The sequence below is a fragment of the Cyprinus carpio genome, chromosome A7 (genome assembly GCF_018340385.1).
Source record: "Cyprinus carpio isolate SPL01 chromosome A7, ASM1834038v1, whole genome shotgun sequence".
NCBI classification, from domain to species: Eukaryota; Metazoa; Chordata; class Actinopteri; order Cypriniformes; family Cyprinidae; genus Cyprinus; species Cyprinus carpio.
This window is the reverse complement of record NC_056578.1, coordinates 9486381-9507570: the sequence shown is the minus strand read 5'-3', so window position 1 is coordinate 9507570 and position 21190 is coordinate 9486381. Positions and strand designations below refer to the sequence as shown.

At 34.5% G+C, this 21190-nt stretch overlaps 1 protein-coding gene across 2 annotated transcripts in view; it reads right to left on the bottom strand.

Moving 5' to 3' along the window:
• Positions 1–310: 310 nt before the first annotated feature.
• The window catches only part of ntrk3b (neurotrophic tyrosine kinase, receptor, type 3b), a 102406-nt gene continuing 81526 nt past the window's right edge, over positions 311–21190 (bottom strand). For both annotated transcript variants that reach the window (XM_042759528.1, XM_042759529.1), the window contains 5 exons: positions 14594–14724; positions 12939–13111; positions 8852–9095; positions 1523–1681; positions 311–651 (listed from right to left, as the gene is read on the bottom strand). In XM_042759528.1, the coding sequence (XP_042615462.1) occupies positions 466–651; positions 1523–1681; positions 8852–9095; positions 12939–13111; positions 14594–14724 (893 nt within the window). In that variant the 3' untranslated portion in view covers positions 311–465. The remainder of the gene's footprint in view (positions 652–1522; positions 1682–8851; positions 9096–12938; positions 13112–14593; positions 14725–21190) is intronic.

The window sequence follows — 21190 nt, the reverse complement described above, 5'->3', positions numbered from 1 at the left end:
AGCCGTCTTGAAAAGATAATATATCAACAGCACTAAACATGACAGGCACCCATACTTTACCTTCAAAATGAAACAAAATAAATAAAAATATATTCATATATGTGTGTATATATGCTTATAAAATGAAACACTGAAAATCATAATTTCTCAAACATAGTGCCGCCGCCACACCGAAGGCAACATTCTGCTTTCGCCATCATTTCATAGGAATCTTTTTTTTTTGTCTTTATAGAATAATTCTGTACACTATATACTGTACCAGTAAACAAAATGTAAAAGTTTGTTTTTAAATATTTTTAACTTTTTTAAATGTATACTCAGTGTATCGAAAAAAAGTGTTGCAGGCACTTAAAGTCCATCTCCGACGTGTTGGTGTTTTTACAGTGGAGCGCCGACGCGGGGAAAAGGGCTTGTTTGGTTATTCCTGGATTGTGTTGGATTCTGCTGAGAGACGTCGCACCTGTCTTAGCCGAGGATGTCCAAGTAGACAGGCGTGGCTTTTCCCAGAGCATAAAGAACTTTCTGAATGTCTTTGATGTTCAGTCGTTGTTGCGGCTCTCTTTGCCAGCAGCCTAACATGAGATCGTACACCTCTTTAGGACACAGGCGAGGCCTGTCTAGAACCCGACCTTGGGTAATGCATTCAATGACCTGCAAAAAAAAGAGAGAGGCAGAAATGAGCAAATGTGTGCAATTGATTCAGAAGTAGTGTGTTTACTTTTTAATGCTATTTCAGTCAAATATAAGTAATGTTGCACACTGTGACTCTATTTGTTTGAGCTTCCTGACCAATCTTATACAACAATGCTGGTTGAAATAATGGTGAGATTTTGACTCTATTTGTCCCGTTCCCAGAATTCACTCATAATAAACTCCCATTTGATAAGTGTAAGCATTCTAATCTAAAATATTACACATCGAAAATACACAGCACACAAATACACTACCATTCAAAAGTTAGTCTATTATAGTTATTTCTAATATTTTATTATTTCTAATAAAACTTTCTAATGGTAGTGTATTTGTTAAAATGATTTTTAATTGGACTGAACTCTTTTTTTATAAATTAAATTAAAATATAAAATTTTAAAATAAGAAGTATACAAATGTATAAGATAATTACTTTATATTGAAATATATTTAAAACAAATGTATTAAAACAAATTGTCAACACACATATATAGAGAGACAATATAAGCTTGTCATAATGCAGAATGGGACTGACTAATATGAACTGCCTTTGAACTTTTATTTTATTAATATACAATTCAGTCTTTGGACCTTTTCTTCCTTTTTTTTAATGCTCATGTCAGTGCACATATGATGCCTTAAAATACAGTCCAAATAAACAGATAACATGTTTTTCCAACCGAACTGTGTGTGCGTGTGGCGAGATGTGAGCTGCTAACCTGATCTCTGACAGCATTACACCCCGCCTGTAGAGATCACACTCACATTCTAAAAATGTCATATTCACACTGACGTTCTAACGATGGCTCCATCTCTTTTTGCGAACATTTACCTCATTGTTAGATAACTGAAACCATGGCTGTTTCCCATAAGTGAAGATCTCCCACATAATGACTCCGAAGCTCCATACATCGCTTTCTGTGGAGAACTTCCTGTACATGATGCTCTCCGGAGGCATCCAGCGTATGGGCAGCATGGTGTAACCTCCCACCTAGAAGACAGATAACACATCAAGCATTGCTCACAAACATCTTTTCTTTGTAAACAAGCAAACAGCTTAGTCTACTGATTTTGGCTCTAACTGGTTGTGAAAAGCTCTTTTGATGAAAATATGCATACAATGCAACAGTTCTGATCTTACATGACACCAGCACAGACGGTGTCACAGTTTACTAGTTTTTTTTATTTTTATTTTTTAATGCAGCAATTTTAATTCAAGCAATACTGAATATATAATACTGAAATATAAATGTTATATTTTAAGGTTCACATCCATGTATTAAGTTTGGTTTTTGCAGGCCATGATAAACTGATACACGGCGGACGCTGTGAATTGCGTAATCAGTGTGCTCTGGGAGATCATGTGCTCTAACTGTTTTTAAAGGCTGACTTTGAAGAAAAAACAGCATTGCATGCATTTTCTATCAAAAAAAAAAAAGTTGAAAAGATTTTGGAGCTGCAATTAATCACAAACATAAAACCACTGATTCTGATGAACTGTAATGAAAGTGTTTGTGTGTGTGTGTGTGTGTGTGTGTGTGAGTGAGTGAGTGAGTGAGTGAGTGAGTGAGTGAGTGAGTGAGTGAGTGAGTGAGTGAGTGAGTGAGTGAGTGAGTGAGTGAGTGAGTGAGTGAGTGTGGCAGTGCAATGAACTCCGCAGCATGATACACAGACCCTATTGAGGGTATGAAAGAGCATGTACACCAGCAAGAATGAACATTGTAAATATACACTACTGTTCAAAAAAGAAAGAATTTAATACTTCTATTCAAAGATGCAATGATGCATTCTTAATTCAAGGATGCATTAAATTGATTAAAAATGACAGTAATGACTTTTAAATGGTTAGAGATAAGATCTATTTTGAAATAAATGTTCTTAAACTTTCTATTCATCAAGTATCCTGGAAAAAAATGTGTCTCTGTTACCAAAAAAAATACTATGCAGCAACTTTTTTTTACATCGAAATATTTATTTTAGCACCTAATCAGCATATTAAAATGATTTCTGAAGGATCATGTGACACTGAAGACTGGAGTAATGATGCTGAAAATTCATCCTTGACCTAGAAAGGAAAATTACATTTTAAAATATATTAAAATATAAAACAGTTAAAGTTGTAATAATATTCCACAATATTACAGTTTTTACTGTATTTTTGATCACACCAATGCAGCCTTGGTGAGCAAAACTATTAAAAAATGTTACCAACCCCAAACTTTTGAATGGAGGTGTATTTACACTAGAGCTTTCAATTGATTAAAAAAAAAAACAACTAATTAATGGAACATTTTTCTGTAATAAATCAAGATAAATCACATATAATATATTTATTTTGTCATAATTTCACATTGAATCTCCGAATTAATGCAGAAATAACATAAAGATGGTCTATTTTAAATAAGTTTGATGGATCTCTTTTTACTGAGTTGCATATTATTCATGAAGGCCATTATCACTGATACCAATATTGCTACTGATGTCTGTATTAAATGCATTTCCCCTCAATTTTAACCATTAATTGTAACCATTCAGCATGTAGTTAGCCAAAGAATGCCAGGTAAAAAAAAAAAAGAAAAAAAAGGATGAACTGAAAAAAAAAAGTAACTTGTTAAATTTGACAGCCCTAATGTCTTTTAACCCTCTGCAAAACACACCGTGGTAAAATTAAATGATTTTATTTTACATTGTTCATACATTTCAAAATTTATATTTTCAAACATTTAATTTAGCCTTTTGGCACATTTCTACATTTTGTACCAAATTGCACTTGGAGAGAAGAAGTTGTGCTCCAAACCATAAGAATGTAACCAGTTTTCTAAATATCGTAAAGACTAAATGCAGAAATATTAATAACTCAAAGTGTTTAAAACCCAAAAAGGTGTATATTTAGAGCTTTCCAACCACTTGGGAGATATTCTTTTAACCTTAACATTTACTTCAGCCATAGTTGACAGATCATCTGATAGGTCCTTAATGAAAGCAGCCAAGAGAAATTTGTTCTTCACAGCACATGGGGGTCTCGTAATGTGATTCTTATATCATATAATTTATAAGAACAGAACATAACACATTGACCCACTCTGTAAAATGCTTTGAGTGTGAGAATTGACTAAACAATAATTTGTTAATTGTGCATGCACTCAGTTTCGATTAAAATGGCTTATTCTCAAATCTATTTCTTATTCACATCAATTCCACTTCATTCATCATGTTGTGCCAGCATGAAATGTCTAAGAGACTACTGGGTATTGCTGGAGCCCTTCCAGCTCAGCGTGGAATTGTCTTTGTAATTACTATTCCCTCTGTTGTGTGCCGTTACATTGATCCTACTTCCGGCTGGCTGAGAGCAGACTAATGGAAGTCCACCTCCACGTAAGAAATTAGCCAATTTCCTGTGACTACTGTCTGCTGCAAATAGTCAATATCTTATCAAAACCTTTTCAGCCTGTTCTTTAAATGAGTTTGTGTTTATTGGTATTTTAGCTGCTCCTATTGCAAGTGATAGTTGGGAGGGGACGTGAAATGAAGGTTCCAAACATGGTAACATCTCAACCTGGCAACTCAATAGGGTAATTAACCCAAAGAGTCTTCAAACCCTTGGGACCCTCTGCAGCGAGACATGATAGCATTACATTATGAATTGTGTGCTGACAATGACACGTGAAATCACACTTGTGTACTGTATCTAGAGGTGGTTGTGTCCATGAACTTACGTAGTGCACACTGTACTCATTCTGACACAACGCTGACATGTCTGTGACATATTTATAACACTTACTAAAGAACATCCTACTAGGGGTGTGAATCTTCACTGGTTTCAGGATTCGATTAGATTACGAATATCACTTTCAGTATCTGAGAGTGCTTTAATGCACAGATCTATTTCGACATATTAGCTGTTTTTGTCCTGTTCTGAAAACACAACTGACTGTGTTTACATCAATTTCGTTTCATAAAAGTATTCAGAGTTGCAAGTGCTTCAGGACAAACAAAAACAAAGCACACATGAAAGTCTGTCAGTACATAAGTTTTGTGCGTCTAATACTTACTGCATTCCAAACGGCATCAATGAAAGCACATCTAAAGTAAAAACTGAAATAACGGCGGGTGGAAGCACACACTGTCAAGCAATGCACACATGTCTCACAGAGCATATCCTGTGCAAAGAAGCCCACCACGATTATCTCTAGCGCATATGCGCCATATGTGCGAAAAAACCAAGCTTAGAATAGATTCTGAAATATTTAGAATCGATTCAGAATTGCTGAAGAGAGAATCGCGATGCATCAGAGAATTGTTTTTTTTCTCCTGCCTCAGTAACTACACAGTTATTACACAGTAATCATTGCCCTGCTTCTCATATAAACTCTAATATGTTCTCTTTTAAGAAAAGGTCTGCAAACTCTTTAATTCAGTATCCTAGGGATGGATGACATAAAAAGCTGTATTTTACATTGCAGATGCTTCTCATATCTGTTCACTGCAGTACCCCTGCTGTGAAACCATCTCATTTGTGATATTAGATTTTTTTTTTTTTTTTTTTTTTTTTTGCATGAAGCAAAATCTACGTAAATGTATCAGATGAATATGTGTTTTCCTAAAAAATACATCTGAAAGCCTAGCTAATTAAAAACACCAATATGTTCTGTCAACTCTTGTAATCAGCAAGTTTTATTGTATCTATAAAAGCTTTTAATAAAAAGTCAGTGTCTTGCACACTTGTTCGCCAGTGTTGAATTGAGACTGACTTTAAAATTCAAATTTGAATTGAGGTAGCAGGCAAGATGCCAAATAAGAAGAATTAAAATGCATCAAATTGTAAGGAATTCATATAACTCTAATAATATAAAACAATGTGAATTCTGTTCGAACAGTGACCTACAGCTTGTAGTTCAAATGGTATTAGAGTTACTGGATATATTCAAGTGAATTGCTAATTGCTAATTTAAATGAGTTGAGTAACAGTAATCTTAATAATGGACTTACAGGAGAGAGACACACACATCCTGGCCCTTAAATAATGTAAATTACTTTCAAATCCCTGATTAAGGCGAGCAACTAAAATTGGTTAAACAATCATTCAAACCACTATCCACTGTATCACCTTGGGCTTTGTGGTTGAGACTGGAGCAATTAGCTTGACAGTTTGAAAATTGATAAGCCCATTAGGCAATAAAAGATTGAAAGTGGAATGAGAAGAATCTCTCATGCTGATTGACTATTTTCATTCTGTCAGCGTGGTGTGGGTTTCAGGAAGAAGGCAACATGTTTTTTTTATTTTTATTTTTTATTTTGGTAGTTTGTAAACTGGATTATGGGTTAGTCTGTAGCTCAGTGGTAGAGGGCTAGATTGGATTATGGGTATGAAGAGCAAAGCAGCATGGTGGAGAATGGATTACAGCCCAACTAGAGCTGCTCTCTGGGCATTTACGCTTTTATACTTAGTAACAGGGGAAGCAAATTCATGCATCCATGACCGATAGCAGATTTCCCCAACCTTTTAAAACACTTGGCTGAATCTCAAGTAAAAACGGAATGTTCGAGAGTCCAGAAAGAAAACCTTGCTGATGTGATGACATTTAATGTCATGAGTGGTTTATTTACATGGTGTTAAAAACCAAAATGACAGGGTGACCTGTACATTTCACTTGTTTATAGCGTGTAATCAGCTATTTGTGGTGAAGAAAACCCAAGACGACATCTAAGACAATCTGCAGCATGTTTGCGGGATCTAGCCTGTGTTGTGACTTTCCCTGAATCAGTTTTCTGTACAACCATCAGCGCCTCTAAACAGAGTTATCAAAGATATCTCATGCAAAAAGATACTCGGCAGGCCATTAGTTGACAGGACGTCGATGTGCCACTTATAACATCTTGACAAAGGCGGTTGAATTGGTCACTGATGAAAGTACCTCAATCTCTCTTCCAGTCATGCTCCATTCCTGTGGCCAGACGCTCGAGCCCCAGAGGACAACAAACATCAATATGACTCGCCATGTGTGGATTATGTGCTTGGCAGGATCCTCTATTTATAATCACTTGACAGAGTGAACGTGTCCAATGCGGTAATAATTTCGTAATCTCTCTGCTTTTTCAATATTGCAGACTGTGCGTAAGTGTGTGTATGTGCGGCTGATAAAGATGTTTCTGGCCTTCAGCTTTTGACTGGCTTGAATACAAAGACTCTCCACAATCCAGTTTCTCAGTGGAATATTTTGTAGTCCTTGTCATTTAACTTGATCTAATAACTTTAATCAGTTATTTTTGGAATGGAGTGATCATAGGCCTCATTGATCTGGGTTTATGCATTTTTGAGTCTGTATTGCCAAAATTATCCATAAATAATTATGAGGCAATGAGGTCTACAATCAATCAGTTCCAAAAAGAAATGCATATCTGTGGTAATTGAAAGAAATCAAGTTGACAAAAAGATTAAATCCAAAGTCATAATATTGGCTACCACAGAAAATTATTTAATCTAATCCATTAACTGAAAGAAAGCAAATATTATGGTAGTAGTCTGGCACTTACAATGCTGCCATGCAAAGGCAAAAGACCGTAACTTCAATTTTTGTCAAAAATGAGTTATGGATATTTTTGGGACATTCAAGACATCCTTTATCATGTGTATAAGTACCTTGAGTCAATGTCGTTGTTTTTCCGAGAAAATAATGGGTCGTTTCAACCGTAACTTCGAAAAGCCCCGGAGAAACCAAGGCAGAACACCGTATAACACCAGTTACCGCTCTTTCACTTTGTTTAGAAAGCTCAAATTGAGTTTGTTTAGCCGTGCGTCAATATGAAGTTACGGTGCAGGTTTGGAGTTATACAGTGTTCTGCCTTTGTTTTACTGTCCATTAAAGTCTGCCACATTTTAATTACGGTGTAGACAAACTAATTAGATAGATCGCGATCTACCAAACAGCTCCATATAACAAAGCACTGTAAAGACAAGATACCTTGGCAGCAATACAGTACGTAATCGTGAACAACCATTAAATATTTTTTTTTCTTTTTGTAATGCAGATTATTCACCAGGCTGTCACTTCTAGTTGGACCCGTGAGGACTCGAATGCCGTAGCTAACTTGATCAATCATAAAATCAGTAGCCTACTAACAGTATGCAATTAAATCTATATCCTACCTTTTCTTGTAACCCAATAAAATCAATCCATGGCAATGAACGTCATCGGAGATGTTTATTCCACAAGCATTCTGAGCATTATTCCCACTTGTTAGCATTCACATCAATCCACAAGTTGCTCTTTTAGGTTAGGCTATTTCATACAAGTCATTATAAAAGCAGTGCTGTCTAGCATTCTTTTACGTTACTGAGTATAGCAAATAAATTGATATCCACGGTATCCACTCATGTTTAACTTTTAGTCTGCTTGTTACGGTCAAAAAAAAAAAAAAACCTTAATACAGTCACATTACTATATGCAATATCCTATATGAGACAGCCCATGATCACTAGATTTTATACAGATGTCACTATAACGATTTTGTAAATGGTGATCAGCAACCAAATACTGATAATGTGGAAGTTACTGCCTTTTGCCTTGGTGTGACTTCTCACGTTTTGCAGACAATGCAAAGGCAGAGTACATTAACTTCAAAATGGGGTAAAAATCAAGTTTGAGCTCACAATTTTTTTATGTAGATCATTTTCATTACTAAAACATCTAATTGTTAAATTTCCAGTGTTCTACCTATAAATAATTTGGCTGGACAAGTAAAAAACTTTAAAGTTGTTTTTCTCAGTTTCACACTCTAGCGATTTAAGGTCTTTTGCCTTTGTAGGGCAGAATGTAAGTAAACGGGGTTATGCAATAAATATTAAAATATATATATAAAAAAATAAACATCCTGTTAATGTCAGAATAGTGTGATAAATTCACTTTCAATCCTTGCCTTTGCAAAGTTATACTACAATACATCTATTTGTGTTGTAAAGTCAGTATTTTTTCACCGGTTTCATCCACACAGTTGAAAATAAAATAAATATTATTTTCTTTGGTAATTCACATTAAGTCACAACAAAATAACCCAGAACATTCCTATATTTTAGGTTAAGAAGTGCAGATAAAAAAGAAAAGTACCAGCCGTGATGCTATTTTTTTTTTTACCACAAAAAAAATTAGTTAATTAAACTTACTCGATAGTAATCTGAGCTGTAGATGTCTCTGGACATCCCGAAGTCTCCAATTTTCACGAGCAGGCCGTTACCCACGAGGCAGTTGCGAGTAGCCAGGTCACGGTGCACAAAATGCTGGGAGGACAGGTAGACCATGCCTGCCGCTATCTGTGTAGCGATATGGAACATCTGCGAGAGACCAAGTTCCCCATTAGGCTGCATCGGTTGGCCGTCAACAAGGATCATAGCGTCTGGACCATGGGCTCTGAAATATGGGGAGAAAGGCACTTGTTATTCTTGGCAGTAATTGTCCTTGACTGCTGAGCTTCATCCAAGTTTGCAATTACTTGCGTTTAGGATCGGAGCAGGGAAAATTGATTATGGATCAATGTAAAAGGGCACAGGGTCAAAGTGTTCAAACGCACCGCCTTATTGCCTCATAAAATAATTCCCCCCTCTAATCCTTTAATCCTGTAAAGCTGTCTAATTTGAAGTGAGTAAGTCAAGGTAAAGAAAGATGTGCTTTGACTTCAACTGCCTGGTGAAATAAAATCACCTATTTAGTTAACTTTTTCGATTTTCTCTTCACTCAGGGAAAATGATTTTTGTCTGATTGCGGCAGCATTTGCATAAGGTGGCTGTTCAAAAGGGCTCGACTGTAATTTGTGTATCACTTCTGGTCAGTGCCACTTCAGCAGTGTGCTCTTCAACTGTATGTTGAAGAGCTAACCATCAGAGAGCTAACAATCCCAATAGCAGTGCTGCTTTAGAATGCAACAGGCTGGTTCCGAAAACCCCCCAAAAAACATTCATTTTCATAATCTGAAGAGAGATCAGTTACCATAGAAATGGGAATCCCACCAAATGTGCACAGCAATCTCCCTACATTCCAAGAAAAACTTGTATGTTGTGTATGTATTTGAATAGTGTGCACTTTGTAGGAAACTTATATTACAATTAATTCACTGGGGTCAGTAAGATTTAAAAAAAAAAAAAAAAAAAAAAAAGTTTTTAAAAAAGTGTTTTATGGTCATGAAGGCTGCATTTCTTTAATCAAAAATAAAGTAAAAACAGTAATATTGTGAAATATTATTACAATTCATAATAACTGTTTTCTGTTTTAATGTATTTTAAAATGTAATTTATTCCTGTGAGGCAAAGCTGAATTTTCAGCATCTTTACTCCAGTGTCACATGATTCTTCAGAAATCATTCTATGCTGATTTACTGCTCAAGAAACATTTCTTATTATTATCAATGTTGTAAACAGTTGTGCTGCTTAATATTTTTGTGGAAACCGTGAGACTTTTTTTTTCAGGATTTATTTTAAATATAATTTTTGACTTTAATGTCACTTTTTATTAATGCATCCTTGCTGAAAAAGTATTATAATGTAAATAAATCTAACTTAATAAAAATTATACTGACCCCAAACATTTGAACTAGTGTATAATCAACAACTTAGTCCTTGCTTTTATAATGTATCATCATTTATGATTCAATTACATATAGTCTTTACCTTGTATGCAAATTTTAAATACATTTAGATTCTAATCAAAGTTTGTGAGTCATGAACCAAACCAAACCACAAGTTGAGATTGAACTTTTGGTTAGTTTATGACTTAACTTAAAATTGCTGAAGGGTATTTCTTGAAATGTCTATAGAGTAAATGGTAAATGAATGGGGGGGGTCATAACTATGGTTGCTGAAAAACTAAGCTGTACACTGTTGTGCACTCTTCTTCAAATTATACTGTATACTCTGATTCGTCTAATATGATATAAATCATTTTGCTGTCCATGAAAATCAACAAGTATCACTGCAGCTTTTCTAAAAAGAATGTCATCATTTTTTTTTCTTGAAATGCAAGTCTGGCCATCTGCATAAGTGTAAGAAAAAATTCTCTCACTACACAAAATAATAATTTATTATCCTCACCCATCACTTTGCTCCCACGAGACAATCATCTCACTCCAGTACTCTATCTGCCTTTATATTTTCACAGTTCTCCCCTGCAAATTATAATTCACATGGCCTTGCGACATGCATGCAATGAAGTTCAATCACATGCTGCCATTTTGAAATAGAATCTCGTGTCTCAAAACAAGACATATCTAATGCCTACATGGGCAGCTGTCTACATAAAAAACATTCAAACTGACATGAAATTTCATAGTTGATTGATTTGAGGAGCAGTAACCTTATATGACTCATAGTTGAAATGGTAAAATTCTACATATACATATTTTAAATCATACTCTATATAACTACTTCCCATCAGTAAATCTTTCAGTTCTCTTTAATATCAGAAGGACATCTGCTAAACAGTAATGACAAAAAAATCTTCAGAAGAGACCTCAGTAATGTTTGAAATTGCTCAAAGATCAAATTATCTGAAATATTATGCATATTTTTTATTTATCCTAAGGATTTTAAGAAAAAAATATATTTTAGAGAACGTTGGTACTACAATAAGAAGAACAGAACTCAATTAAGTTTACTGTGCTACCTGTGAGCAATAACATTTTCCTCTGGGTTGGCTCTATCCAACATATAAAAAAAATTCATTGCTTGTTGCAACGCATGATAAAATTACATCATTCATGAAGGAAATGTGATATTCCCAAACATTTTGGTCAACATTAGGTATCTTAGGAGGTAGAATAATTTCAGTACCTACAATTTCAGACAGCTTTTGCTTAGGGAGTTCATAATATACTGTAGTCCTATAATTCCAGCCCAGACTCATTACCTGTGGCAACATTTCTGCAAAATTATATTGTCACTTCTTGCATGTCACTTCTTGCGGCACTTTAAAAGTGAAATGTCCAGTAAGTGATGATAGAAGTGTGCCTGGCAATGTTTTATTAGTTTGGCTGATGTACATATCGCGCCAGTGTCCAGTGAGTGGAACTGAAAGGTAAATATTCTTTCCCTTTTGAAAATAACATAATACCTACACTAAATACAACCCAAAACCTAACTGATATTGTTAACAAAAGCAAACATAAGACAATAGATTTTAGCTTGCTTTTACCAGTCATTGAGCTGTTTTATCGTGACTTGTGTTTCACAGGGCTCACCTGCAAGTGCAATGCTGTACCAGGTGGGCTACCGAGCAAGTTTACTACATGAAAAAATGTGTACATATTAGGGATGTGCGCTACGACTAATTTCAAAGTTGTTTAAATGGAATTTTTTTAACCAACTGGTCGACTAAGTAAGAAACCCTCAGAGGACATTCAAAAACATTGTAATTATTCAGTCCTTTTCGGAATACTATGAATCAAACAGTCAACTAAATCCAGACACCTTATTATTCGAGTTATTGAGCTCTTATTTTCCATCAAAATGTTACAATTTACAACACTGACAGACAGCAACAAAAGCATCAGATGTGCTGAATGTAAATGGAAATCCACTTTCTGCCATTAGGTGGCGCTTTTGGACGAGAAGAAATACAGTGGTTACCATGGTTGCTCCTGTAAACAAAACAGCAATACATTTTATAAGGCATTATACAGAGAAAAAAAAAATGTCCACGAAATATTTTTGAAGAAAGTCAGTTCCCTTTCATTCATAATATTTCCTCCTTTAAAACGATAAATACTCTCACACCTTGCTCCTTGCTTCCAAGCGGACATTTCCGAGCAGGCACTGAGTTACACGAAGAAAACGCATGCAAGGTCTGGGGCGAAATTAAATTAATTTTGTTATCCGCTCCAGATATTCACATTTCAAAATATTTGATTTTTAAAAAGTTTAACATTAAAATGACTCAATTTCGACTAATCCGCTATTCTTGCACATCCCTAAAATACATATGGAGCAATGTATCGGTGTGCAAATCATGTGCTATAGTAAAAGCTTTTTTAGGTCATAACATAGTATCTTGCAGGGAACTTCATGAAAGTTTTTTAATAATCATAATTGTAATGTAATCATAATTTGTGTGATAAAGATTACAAGTTGTTGGTGTTTTACTATCTCTAGTGTACATTTCAGCTGGAAACTGCATGTGAATTGTATTTATAGGTACATTTTTAGAGGCACGTTTTTCCAAGGAGCCTGTGCTGTGTAATTCCCACTGAAATCCCAATAAAAATACCTCAGAAACTTATTGAGGTCTCCATGCTTCATGTATTCAAACACCATGATGAGAGGGTCGCCGTCCACGCACACGCCGTAGAACTTCACAATGTGCTCGTGCTGGAGGTTGGTGAGGAGCTCGGCCTCCCTTTGAAAGTCTTTCCTGGCAGTCAGGGTCGGATCTTTGAGAGTCTGAGAAACAAAAAGCATGTTCAGTCTAGGAGGAGTACAGATGAAAACAAATTCATAGTGGAGAGTGGGATGCCACGTTTTACTGAAGTTGTCCTCTAGGCAAGGAGAAATGAGATGGAGGTTAAACTAATATGCCTAATTGCATTTCAGGACGTCTGCCATCAACTGAAAAGAGATGAAAACATACAACAAAAGGCCACAGCTTGACTTGAAATGAACAAAAGTGCTTCAGTGACACGAATTGCATAAACAATGTCATGCTAATGGCTAAGTTCATTGAGGAGTTTTCAAATTAAACTATGAATACAAACAGTATATGTAATAAATCCAAATGTAATGTCTCATTTTGCTGCACATTATTTGGGTTTTTATAAACCAGTCTTGCAGAGGTTGGATATTTCAGAATATTTGCAACATTTTCCAGTGGTGTTTGTAATTGTATTTCTTGACACAAAAACACAACAAAAACACAACCATTTAATGTTCCCAGGAACTCCAAAGTGCTTACTAGCCTTTTCACTGTGAGTCCTCCTCCTACCAATTAAATGATAACTTGACCTGAATGGCACATGATGCAATTTGAATTTAATTATAGAATTCCCCTGATCTCTCTGACACAAGCAGAGGGAGGCATTGACAGAGAATGGCGTATATGACACAGATGGTGAAGATGATTTCCGTCGGGGAAAGTGTTAGTGCCATGCCACTCAACACAGTCCTGACGTGCTGACTTTCTGTTGCAGCATCCTGCAAGATATCCTCATGACACCAGAATATTTTCACAGCATCTTCAGTTATCTTTATGATGTAAAAGTTTCAGTCGCTCTGGTGAGGCAGTACATTGGATTAGAGGAGGAAGTTCAGATGTGGAGAGCACTTTATGATGGTTAAATGATATTATTGGCCTTAAGATGTCTTTCTAGACCTGTTCTCAACTGGTTTTTGCAAAAGGACCCATTTTTTACATTGGACATCAAGTGGAGAACCAATATCTGGAGAGTGCTTTTCAATGGTTAAATTATGTTATTGGCCTTAAAAAGTAGTTCTAGACCAGTTCTTAACTGATTTTGAAAAGCACCCATATTTTTATGCTAGAGACAAAAATTGTTTGTCATTCACAAATAAAGATTTTGTTTTCTGGTTCATTCTTTGGACACAAAACACACAATCCATGTTTATCCTTGTCACTACACACACACACGCGCACACACACACAACAAGACTGTTATCTATTGGAACTGGATTGTGAAGAGTTGGTGTAATAAAACCTAGTTGAAAGTAAAGCCTAAAAACAAAACAAAAAAATTTACATTTTGACCCAAACTTCTTTAGATTGAGTGAAATGAGAGCAGAAATGTGCATTTACTTTCATAATGCATATTCCTGAATGGAGTGCACAGAAGAAGTACATCTATTCTGAGAAAAGACAGAGCAAAGCAAAGCCAGAAGAAGGTGCTTTTAACTGCAAAAAACATGCCTTACCTTCACAGCCACCAGCATCTTATCTTTGGTGGGGCTGAGGTTGTAACATTCAGCTAGAAACACCTTCCCAAAAGCTCCCTCGCCCAGCTCCCTCTTCAGAACAATGTCCCTCCGTTTAATATGTTGCACATCTGAAAGAGAAATACAGAAAGAGAGAACCATAATGTTATTAAATTTGTGTTTTGTATGTCAAGGTCATGAGCTCACAATGGTGCAGTAAAATGAGACTGGATTGTAAAAGGATACTGCTGTGTTGTTTTAATAATTATATTATTGTACTAGTTTTGCATATATTAATATTTTGAATTAGCTTTAATATTTTCAGTTGCAATTACATTTTTAGTTGAAGTAAATGTGTTTGAAATTTTAGTACTTCTAAAACTTGCTTTAATTTCAAAATATTCATTTAAAATATTAAAAACTAATTCAAAATATTACTAAAAACTATAATAGGATCTGAGTGATACCAGTAGTAGCCAAGGCAACATTTCTAGTCCAGTTTAAGCTTTTAATTTAATATTTATATTTTATTTTAGCTTTATTTAAAGTAATGTTGTTGTACAGTATGTCTTGTTTTCCCCAGAACACAGAATATGTGTTTGTTTGTTTTTTTTGTTTTTTTAAATGAACAAAAAACAAGAAGCTCTGTCAGTGAATCTCATCACCTTTCATAATATATGATCAAGCAATGACGAGAGAGGTCCAGGCATACAATTATCCAAATAATATCATCATAAGAGACAATGTCCCTCAGGAACAGGTGGCAAAAATGAGTGCGGAAACCCGAGCCAAATGAAATATGAGTGACAGTTTATCTGTATGCGCCCGTTGTGTGTGGTGTGTTTATGCATACTTGTACAAGTGTAAATAAAGGCTTCAATCGTGAGTTGTTTGCATTGTGTAAAAGGTCAATTCCCGTGCAGATGGTGTTCTAGAATTGCTGCTCGCAGTTACAGCTGGATATTTTTGGTGTGTTTTTTTGTCTTCTCCTAGTTCTCTTTTTCAAAACAAAACGAGTGTGATGCAAATGAGAGTCAATTGTAAAAGGTCTCTTTTTGCCATCTGTTGGGAACTCACCTGGGACTTTGCCATCAATGTTAATTGTCATTTCCAATTATTTCTGTGAATTTAAAGTAGCTTAAAAGCAAAAATGCTAGGAAAAAGGCTACAAATATGACTCTACGCAAACATAACTGCCTCTCTTTTCCTATATCTAATTATTTAACTATCTACTCATTGGCCGCTATCAAACATTTCATTAAAAAAGGCAAACAGTAAATATTAAAGTTAAAAAATGATTCAACTAACACCACAGGCTATTAATTCATGTGCATGATGTAAACATATCATATACCCTGTTATACTGCTGTCAAATCAAAAATAACCATTTGCTCTATGATTGTCCAAAACAAAATGATTTGTTGTACTGGATCAAATTCTAGTGGTTGCTATGGTGAAGCCACACACCATAATGATAATGTGAATTTATATTATGCTTTGGTCATTGGGTCAAAGCTGCTATTCTGAGGCAAAACAGTGTGTTTTGCAATTAAAGATGATAAATATTCCTGTACATATCCAGTTTTTATAAACCAGCATATTTTGGGTAAACAAACATACACTCTCAGAAAAAAAGTACTAATATGTGCTCTTTAGATATTAATATGTACCTTTTAAGGTACTAATATGCATCTTTTAGGGATAAATAAGATACAAAAATACCGTTTGAAAAGGTAGCAACCCAGCAGCTTTTGTAGTTTTTTTCTTAGTGTAGATCCATGCAGAAAAAAAATGGCAATGCTAATTGAAGTGTGTATGTGTGTGTTTGTATATATAATGCATTATAAAAGTTTTCATATAATGCCTTCTAATGCACCTTGTCATAAGTTGAATGTGTTCTTATAGCCTTTAACTGTAAGAATAGGTTAATATCATCTAATCATTACTAAAACATTAATAATAATAATACTTATAAATGCATATTTATTGTCATAAAGAATATGATGCATCAAAGCATATGATCAACATGTACATCAGTCACATTCTAACATTTTATAATTTTACATTTTTATAATGTAACTAGATGAGTATTGTAGTGCATTAAATAAATGTTGTTTTATAATTAGTTATGAAAAAGATATGATGCATTACAATTATGAATACTTTTATAAAACATATTTTAAATATAACTAAAATATTTAATTTGTTGACAAGCTGTCAATAAAACAGCATAAAGCAAGATTATATTTAGTACACCTTGCCATAAAGGCAACAATAAATGTCAAATATGCAAATACTGTTAAAATATTTATAATACACAGTGTAATGAATCATTATAAAACCACATTTATTGTTGCCCTTATGGCAAGGCGTTATACTGAAAATGATCTTGCTTCAAGTTTTTTTTTTTTAATGACAGTCGAAAAACCGGTACGTGCTTCATAAAAGTATACAAACTGTCAATAAAATAGCAATATTATATTCAGTATGGCACCTTGCCATAAAGGCAACAAATCTTACTGATCAGAGACACTTGAGCCACTGACAGACATCCAGTATCAAGTGCTACAATCATCATTGACTCGAGCAGCAGGGATCTAGCAGATTGAAGCAGGATCAGGTCAAGTCTGGAGCACCTTCCTGTCCCCCAAAACCTCATTTGTATTCACTTGTTCTTCCATTAAGTGGTCCACTGGGTTTGTCCCGTCCTCTGAGTGAACAATTACATGTGCACCTTCCTTAAGAGTCGGGGATGGGTTAACTTAACCTTCAGCTTCTCACCCAACCAGTAAAGCCTGGCTCCCTCAGCTTCCTATTTACCACAATCCATTTGTGGAAAGACTGTGAATTAGAGAGGCACTATCCCAAGACTCATAGCCATTTATTTATTCCTCACCCTGACTGAACCTGTATCAGCACCTGAAGGCTGAAATTAGGAGAGCAGACAAGCAGGTGCGTTTGCGACAGCAAAAATCCATGCTTAAAATAATGCTGTTTATTCTTAATGAAGCAATCAAAATTTCTCAGTTAAAAGAAAGGATTTCTTCCAGGTCATGCAGACCATCAATTTAAAAGGCAATACAATCTAGTTCTGAAAGCATGGTGTTATAACAATGAAGACATTTGACTGCCCACATTTAAACATGCAACAATTTGGAATGTCCTGATGAAGAGTGAATTAGGCCAGTACGAGGTTAACCGATTAAGAACAGGGTTGTACACTATTCAGAACTAAATTGAATGCTGTTTGAATTATAATTCAAATATCCTGAATTTGAATTGAAAAAAAAAATCTAATTTTCTGTATCTTATAGAAGTAGAATTACACAAATGTAATGCCATTTTCAACTAGAAAAGGAATGTATAAATAAAATGCAAATTTGATTTTGAGCAGAATTAAAATTAAATGAGTTTCAAAGAAATTCATAAATGCAGTAACTGTAATTTTCAACTAGAAAAGAAATGTATAAATAAAATGCATAATTTAAGGCAGCATAATTTAAATGAACAGAAATCCAAAGAATTTCACAAATGTAATGAGTAATTTTTCAACTAGAAAAGGAATGTATAAATAAAATAAAATGGTAATTTTAATTTAAGGCAGCTTAAAATGAATGAATGAATAAATAATATTAATTTAAATTTAAGACAGTAAAATTAAAATCAACTGAAATTCACAAATGCAATATGTTTAATTTTCAACTAGAAAAGAAATAAAAAACTAGAAAAGAAATAAAATGCAAATTAGAATTAAAATTGAAAACTGAAACTCAAAGAAATTCACAAATGCATTTTTAATTCCCAGCTAGAATAGGAACGTATAAATAATAATAATAAAAAATTCTCAAAAAGTAATCAGGATGCTAGCCTTTTTCAGAAAATGATTTCCCCGCAAAATACCTACAGTATTCACAAATATGGCTGATCAGTTGTTATCAAGCACCTGGTTTGTGTCGGTGTCCACCTTCACTGAGATGGTTTGATGAGATGGTAGTTCAATTATGAGCACTAACAATAGATGGATTGAATCAGAATCTTTGTGAAGGTGTGCACGTTCAGAGCTCCATTAAACCTGGTCTGCATTAATTTACAGTGCCCTTTTTCTGAGCTCATGCCTTTGTCTTCTCACTCTCAAGCCTGATGAATTCAGCTTGTCATTAAATGTTACCTTGAAACAATGCAATCGAAGTAATTGTGTCCAGAACAATGAAGGTGTATGCAGGAGACATCAGCATGGATATATCTTCTCTAAACGTCCCGAGCAGTTCAAAGGGAACAGGACACAAAACGGTCACTGCTGAATACAAATATCAGCAGTCACTGTCACTAATCTGACGAAGTGGGAGAAATGAACGGATATTGCAGGAGTATGATAAAAACAACTGCTCTTCTCAACTGTATCTTTAAGACAGGTTGTTTAAAATGGAAAGTTGTTGTTTTCATTCATTCATACAGTCTATAATTGCAGTTTGGCTCTTGCTATACATTCATATGTTGCATTTTCTTGAATGTATTAAGCTATAGTCTAATGTGTTTTTAAATATCTTATAGAGACATTATGTAACAAAGTGACAAAGGCATTCAAAAACAGTAATATTTTAAAAATGTTTTAGAATTTCAAATATCTGTTGTCTATTTGAAAATATTTTAAAATGTAATTTATTCCCCTGATGCAAAGCTGAATTTTCAGCATCATTTCTCCAGTCTTCAGTGTCACATGATCCTTCAGAATTCATTCTAAAATGCTGATTTGATGCTCAATAATGTTTCTTATAATATCAGTGTTGAAAATAGTGTTGAGCATAAGAGACTTAATAATAATAAAATAAAGGTAAATAAAAAAGGTTTATTCTAAATTATTTATTTTTATTGATCATTGATGACATTTTGTTTTATTTAAGGGACATAATCTGATGAATGTGGCAAATGCAGCACTGCTCAAATTATTCCTTATTTGCGATGCACAGTCCGGATCTTGTATTTATAGCCTTTGCACTCACAGATCATTGATGACATTTTATTTAAATTCAAGGGACATAATCTGATCAATGTGGCAAACGCAGCACTGCTCAAAATCATCCATATTTGCAATGCACAGTCAGGATCTTGTATTTATAGCCTTTGTACTCACAGTAGCTCATTGTAGATGCCAGTGCACTCACTTCTCCTAGGAATACTGCTATCTGAATAATGATCTTCAGTCTATTGCATGTGATCCAGCCGCTGTATTTCCCATGACTAATGGCAAAAATCCCAGCTGCAAATATTTCATGATTAATAATTTAAGAAATTAAAGGGCCGTCTCACAGAAAACAATTTCCCTTGCTCTTCTGAAATAAATGTGTTATGTTAATATAATCCTGTTTCGTTATCTATATGGCACAATGCAAAGTGAAGAAATGTCTTTAACAATTTAGGCAGTTTAATACAGACCTGTGACACAAAGCAAATTCATGCCACCATGTAAAAACAAGGATCTAGAGATTATTTTTGGATCTAGCTGGTGTAAGTTAGTTGGAGCTATATACCAATGGAGATGCTGTGTAGTTCAGGCATGATCTCACCTTGGGTTGAAAAGAAAAATAAATGCAGCACAACTCAATTGTAACTGCAGAATAGCTTGTGTGAGTCAGTCAGCTTATGGATTCCTGAAAAGTCAGCATGTCATGGCTGAAGGGACTCGCTTACTTGAAACCATGCAACAGCTTCCTTTCAAATACACCTACTGCAGCAGTCTACAGATAAAACGGTGATCAAAGTTATATTTTTATTTGTCAGAACTCCTGTAGAAATTACACTCTTACAGGGAAATTTCTCATTAAGCATATTTCATAATTAGCATTAAAAAAAATTAGGTTCAGTTTTTGTTCTTGCATTGTGACGTTAATGACAATTAAAGCATTTTTTCCACAAATGACCATAACGCATCCAGATTTTACTTTTAAGGTCCCATTATTCCCATTATTAGATTGTCATTCATGTATAACAGCAAAGGAATACAATAATGCATATATTTTTATGAATTGCCGTTTAAATTTTGCAGTATAAAGTATTACTGTGTGTAAATAAAATAAAATATTTTTAAATAATAAACATTATTTTAGATATTACAAAAACGATAATGACAATGTTATATGTGGTTTCTGCAGGTTTTACGAAGGTCATTTTAAGACTTTTTCAAAGACCCTTTTAAGACCAAGTAAAGAAAGTTTAGGGAATAATTTGAAGGGAACACAATATGTCAATATGTTCTCCATATAAAACAAGAACTAATACCTAATACCTCCATCCCACACTCACTAGTTTATGTTCCATCTATAAAAAATAAAAAAAATCATGAGCTGAACCTTGGACCATTTTTTTAAGGTGTATCTTTACATAAATGATTCAGCTTACTACAGCTAGCACATAAAGGGCTTTCTAGTAGCCCAGAGCCTGAGAAGTAAAAATATACCCTCTCTTAAGAAGCTAACTGCCATTTAAATATCACACACTTATCAGATGTGGGCACACCATTATGGTTATGTATCTACAGCCATAAAGATTTTATGCCATCCATTATGCATAAAGAGTTAATTTATTCATGAGGGCAAAATG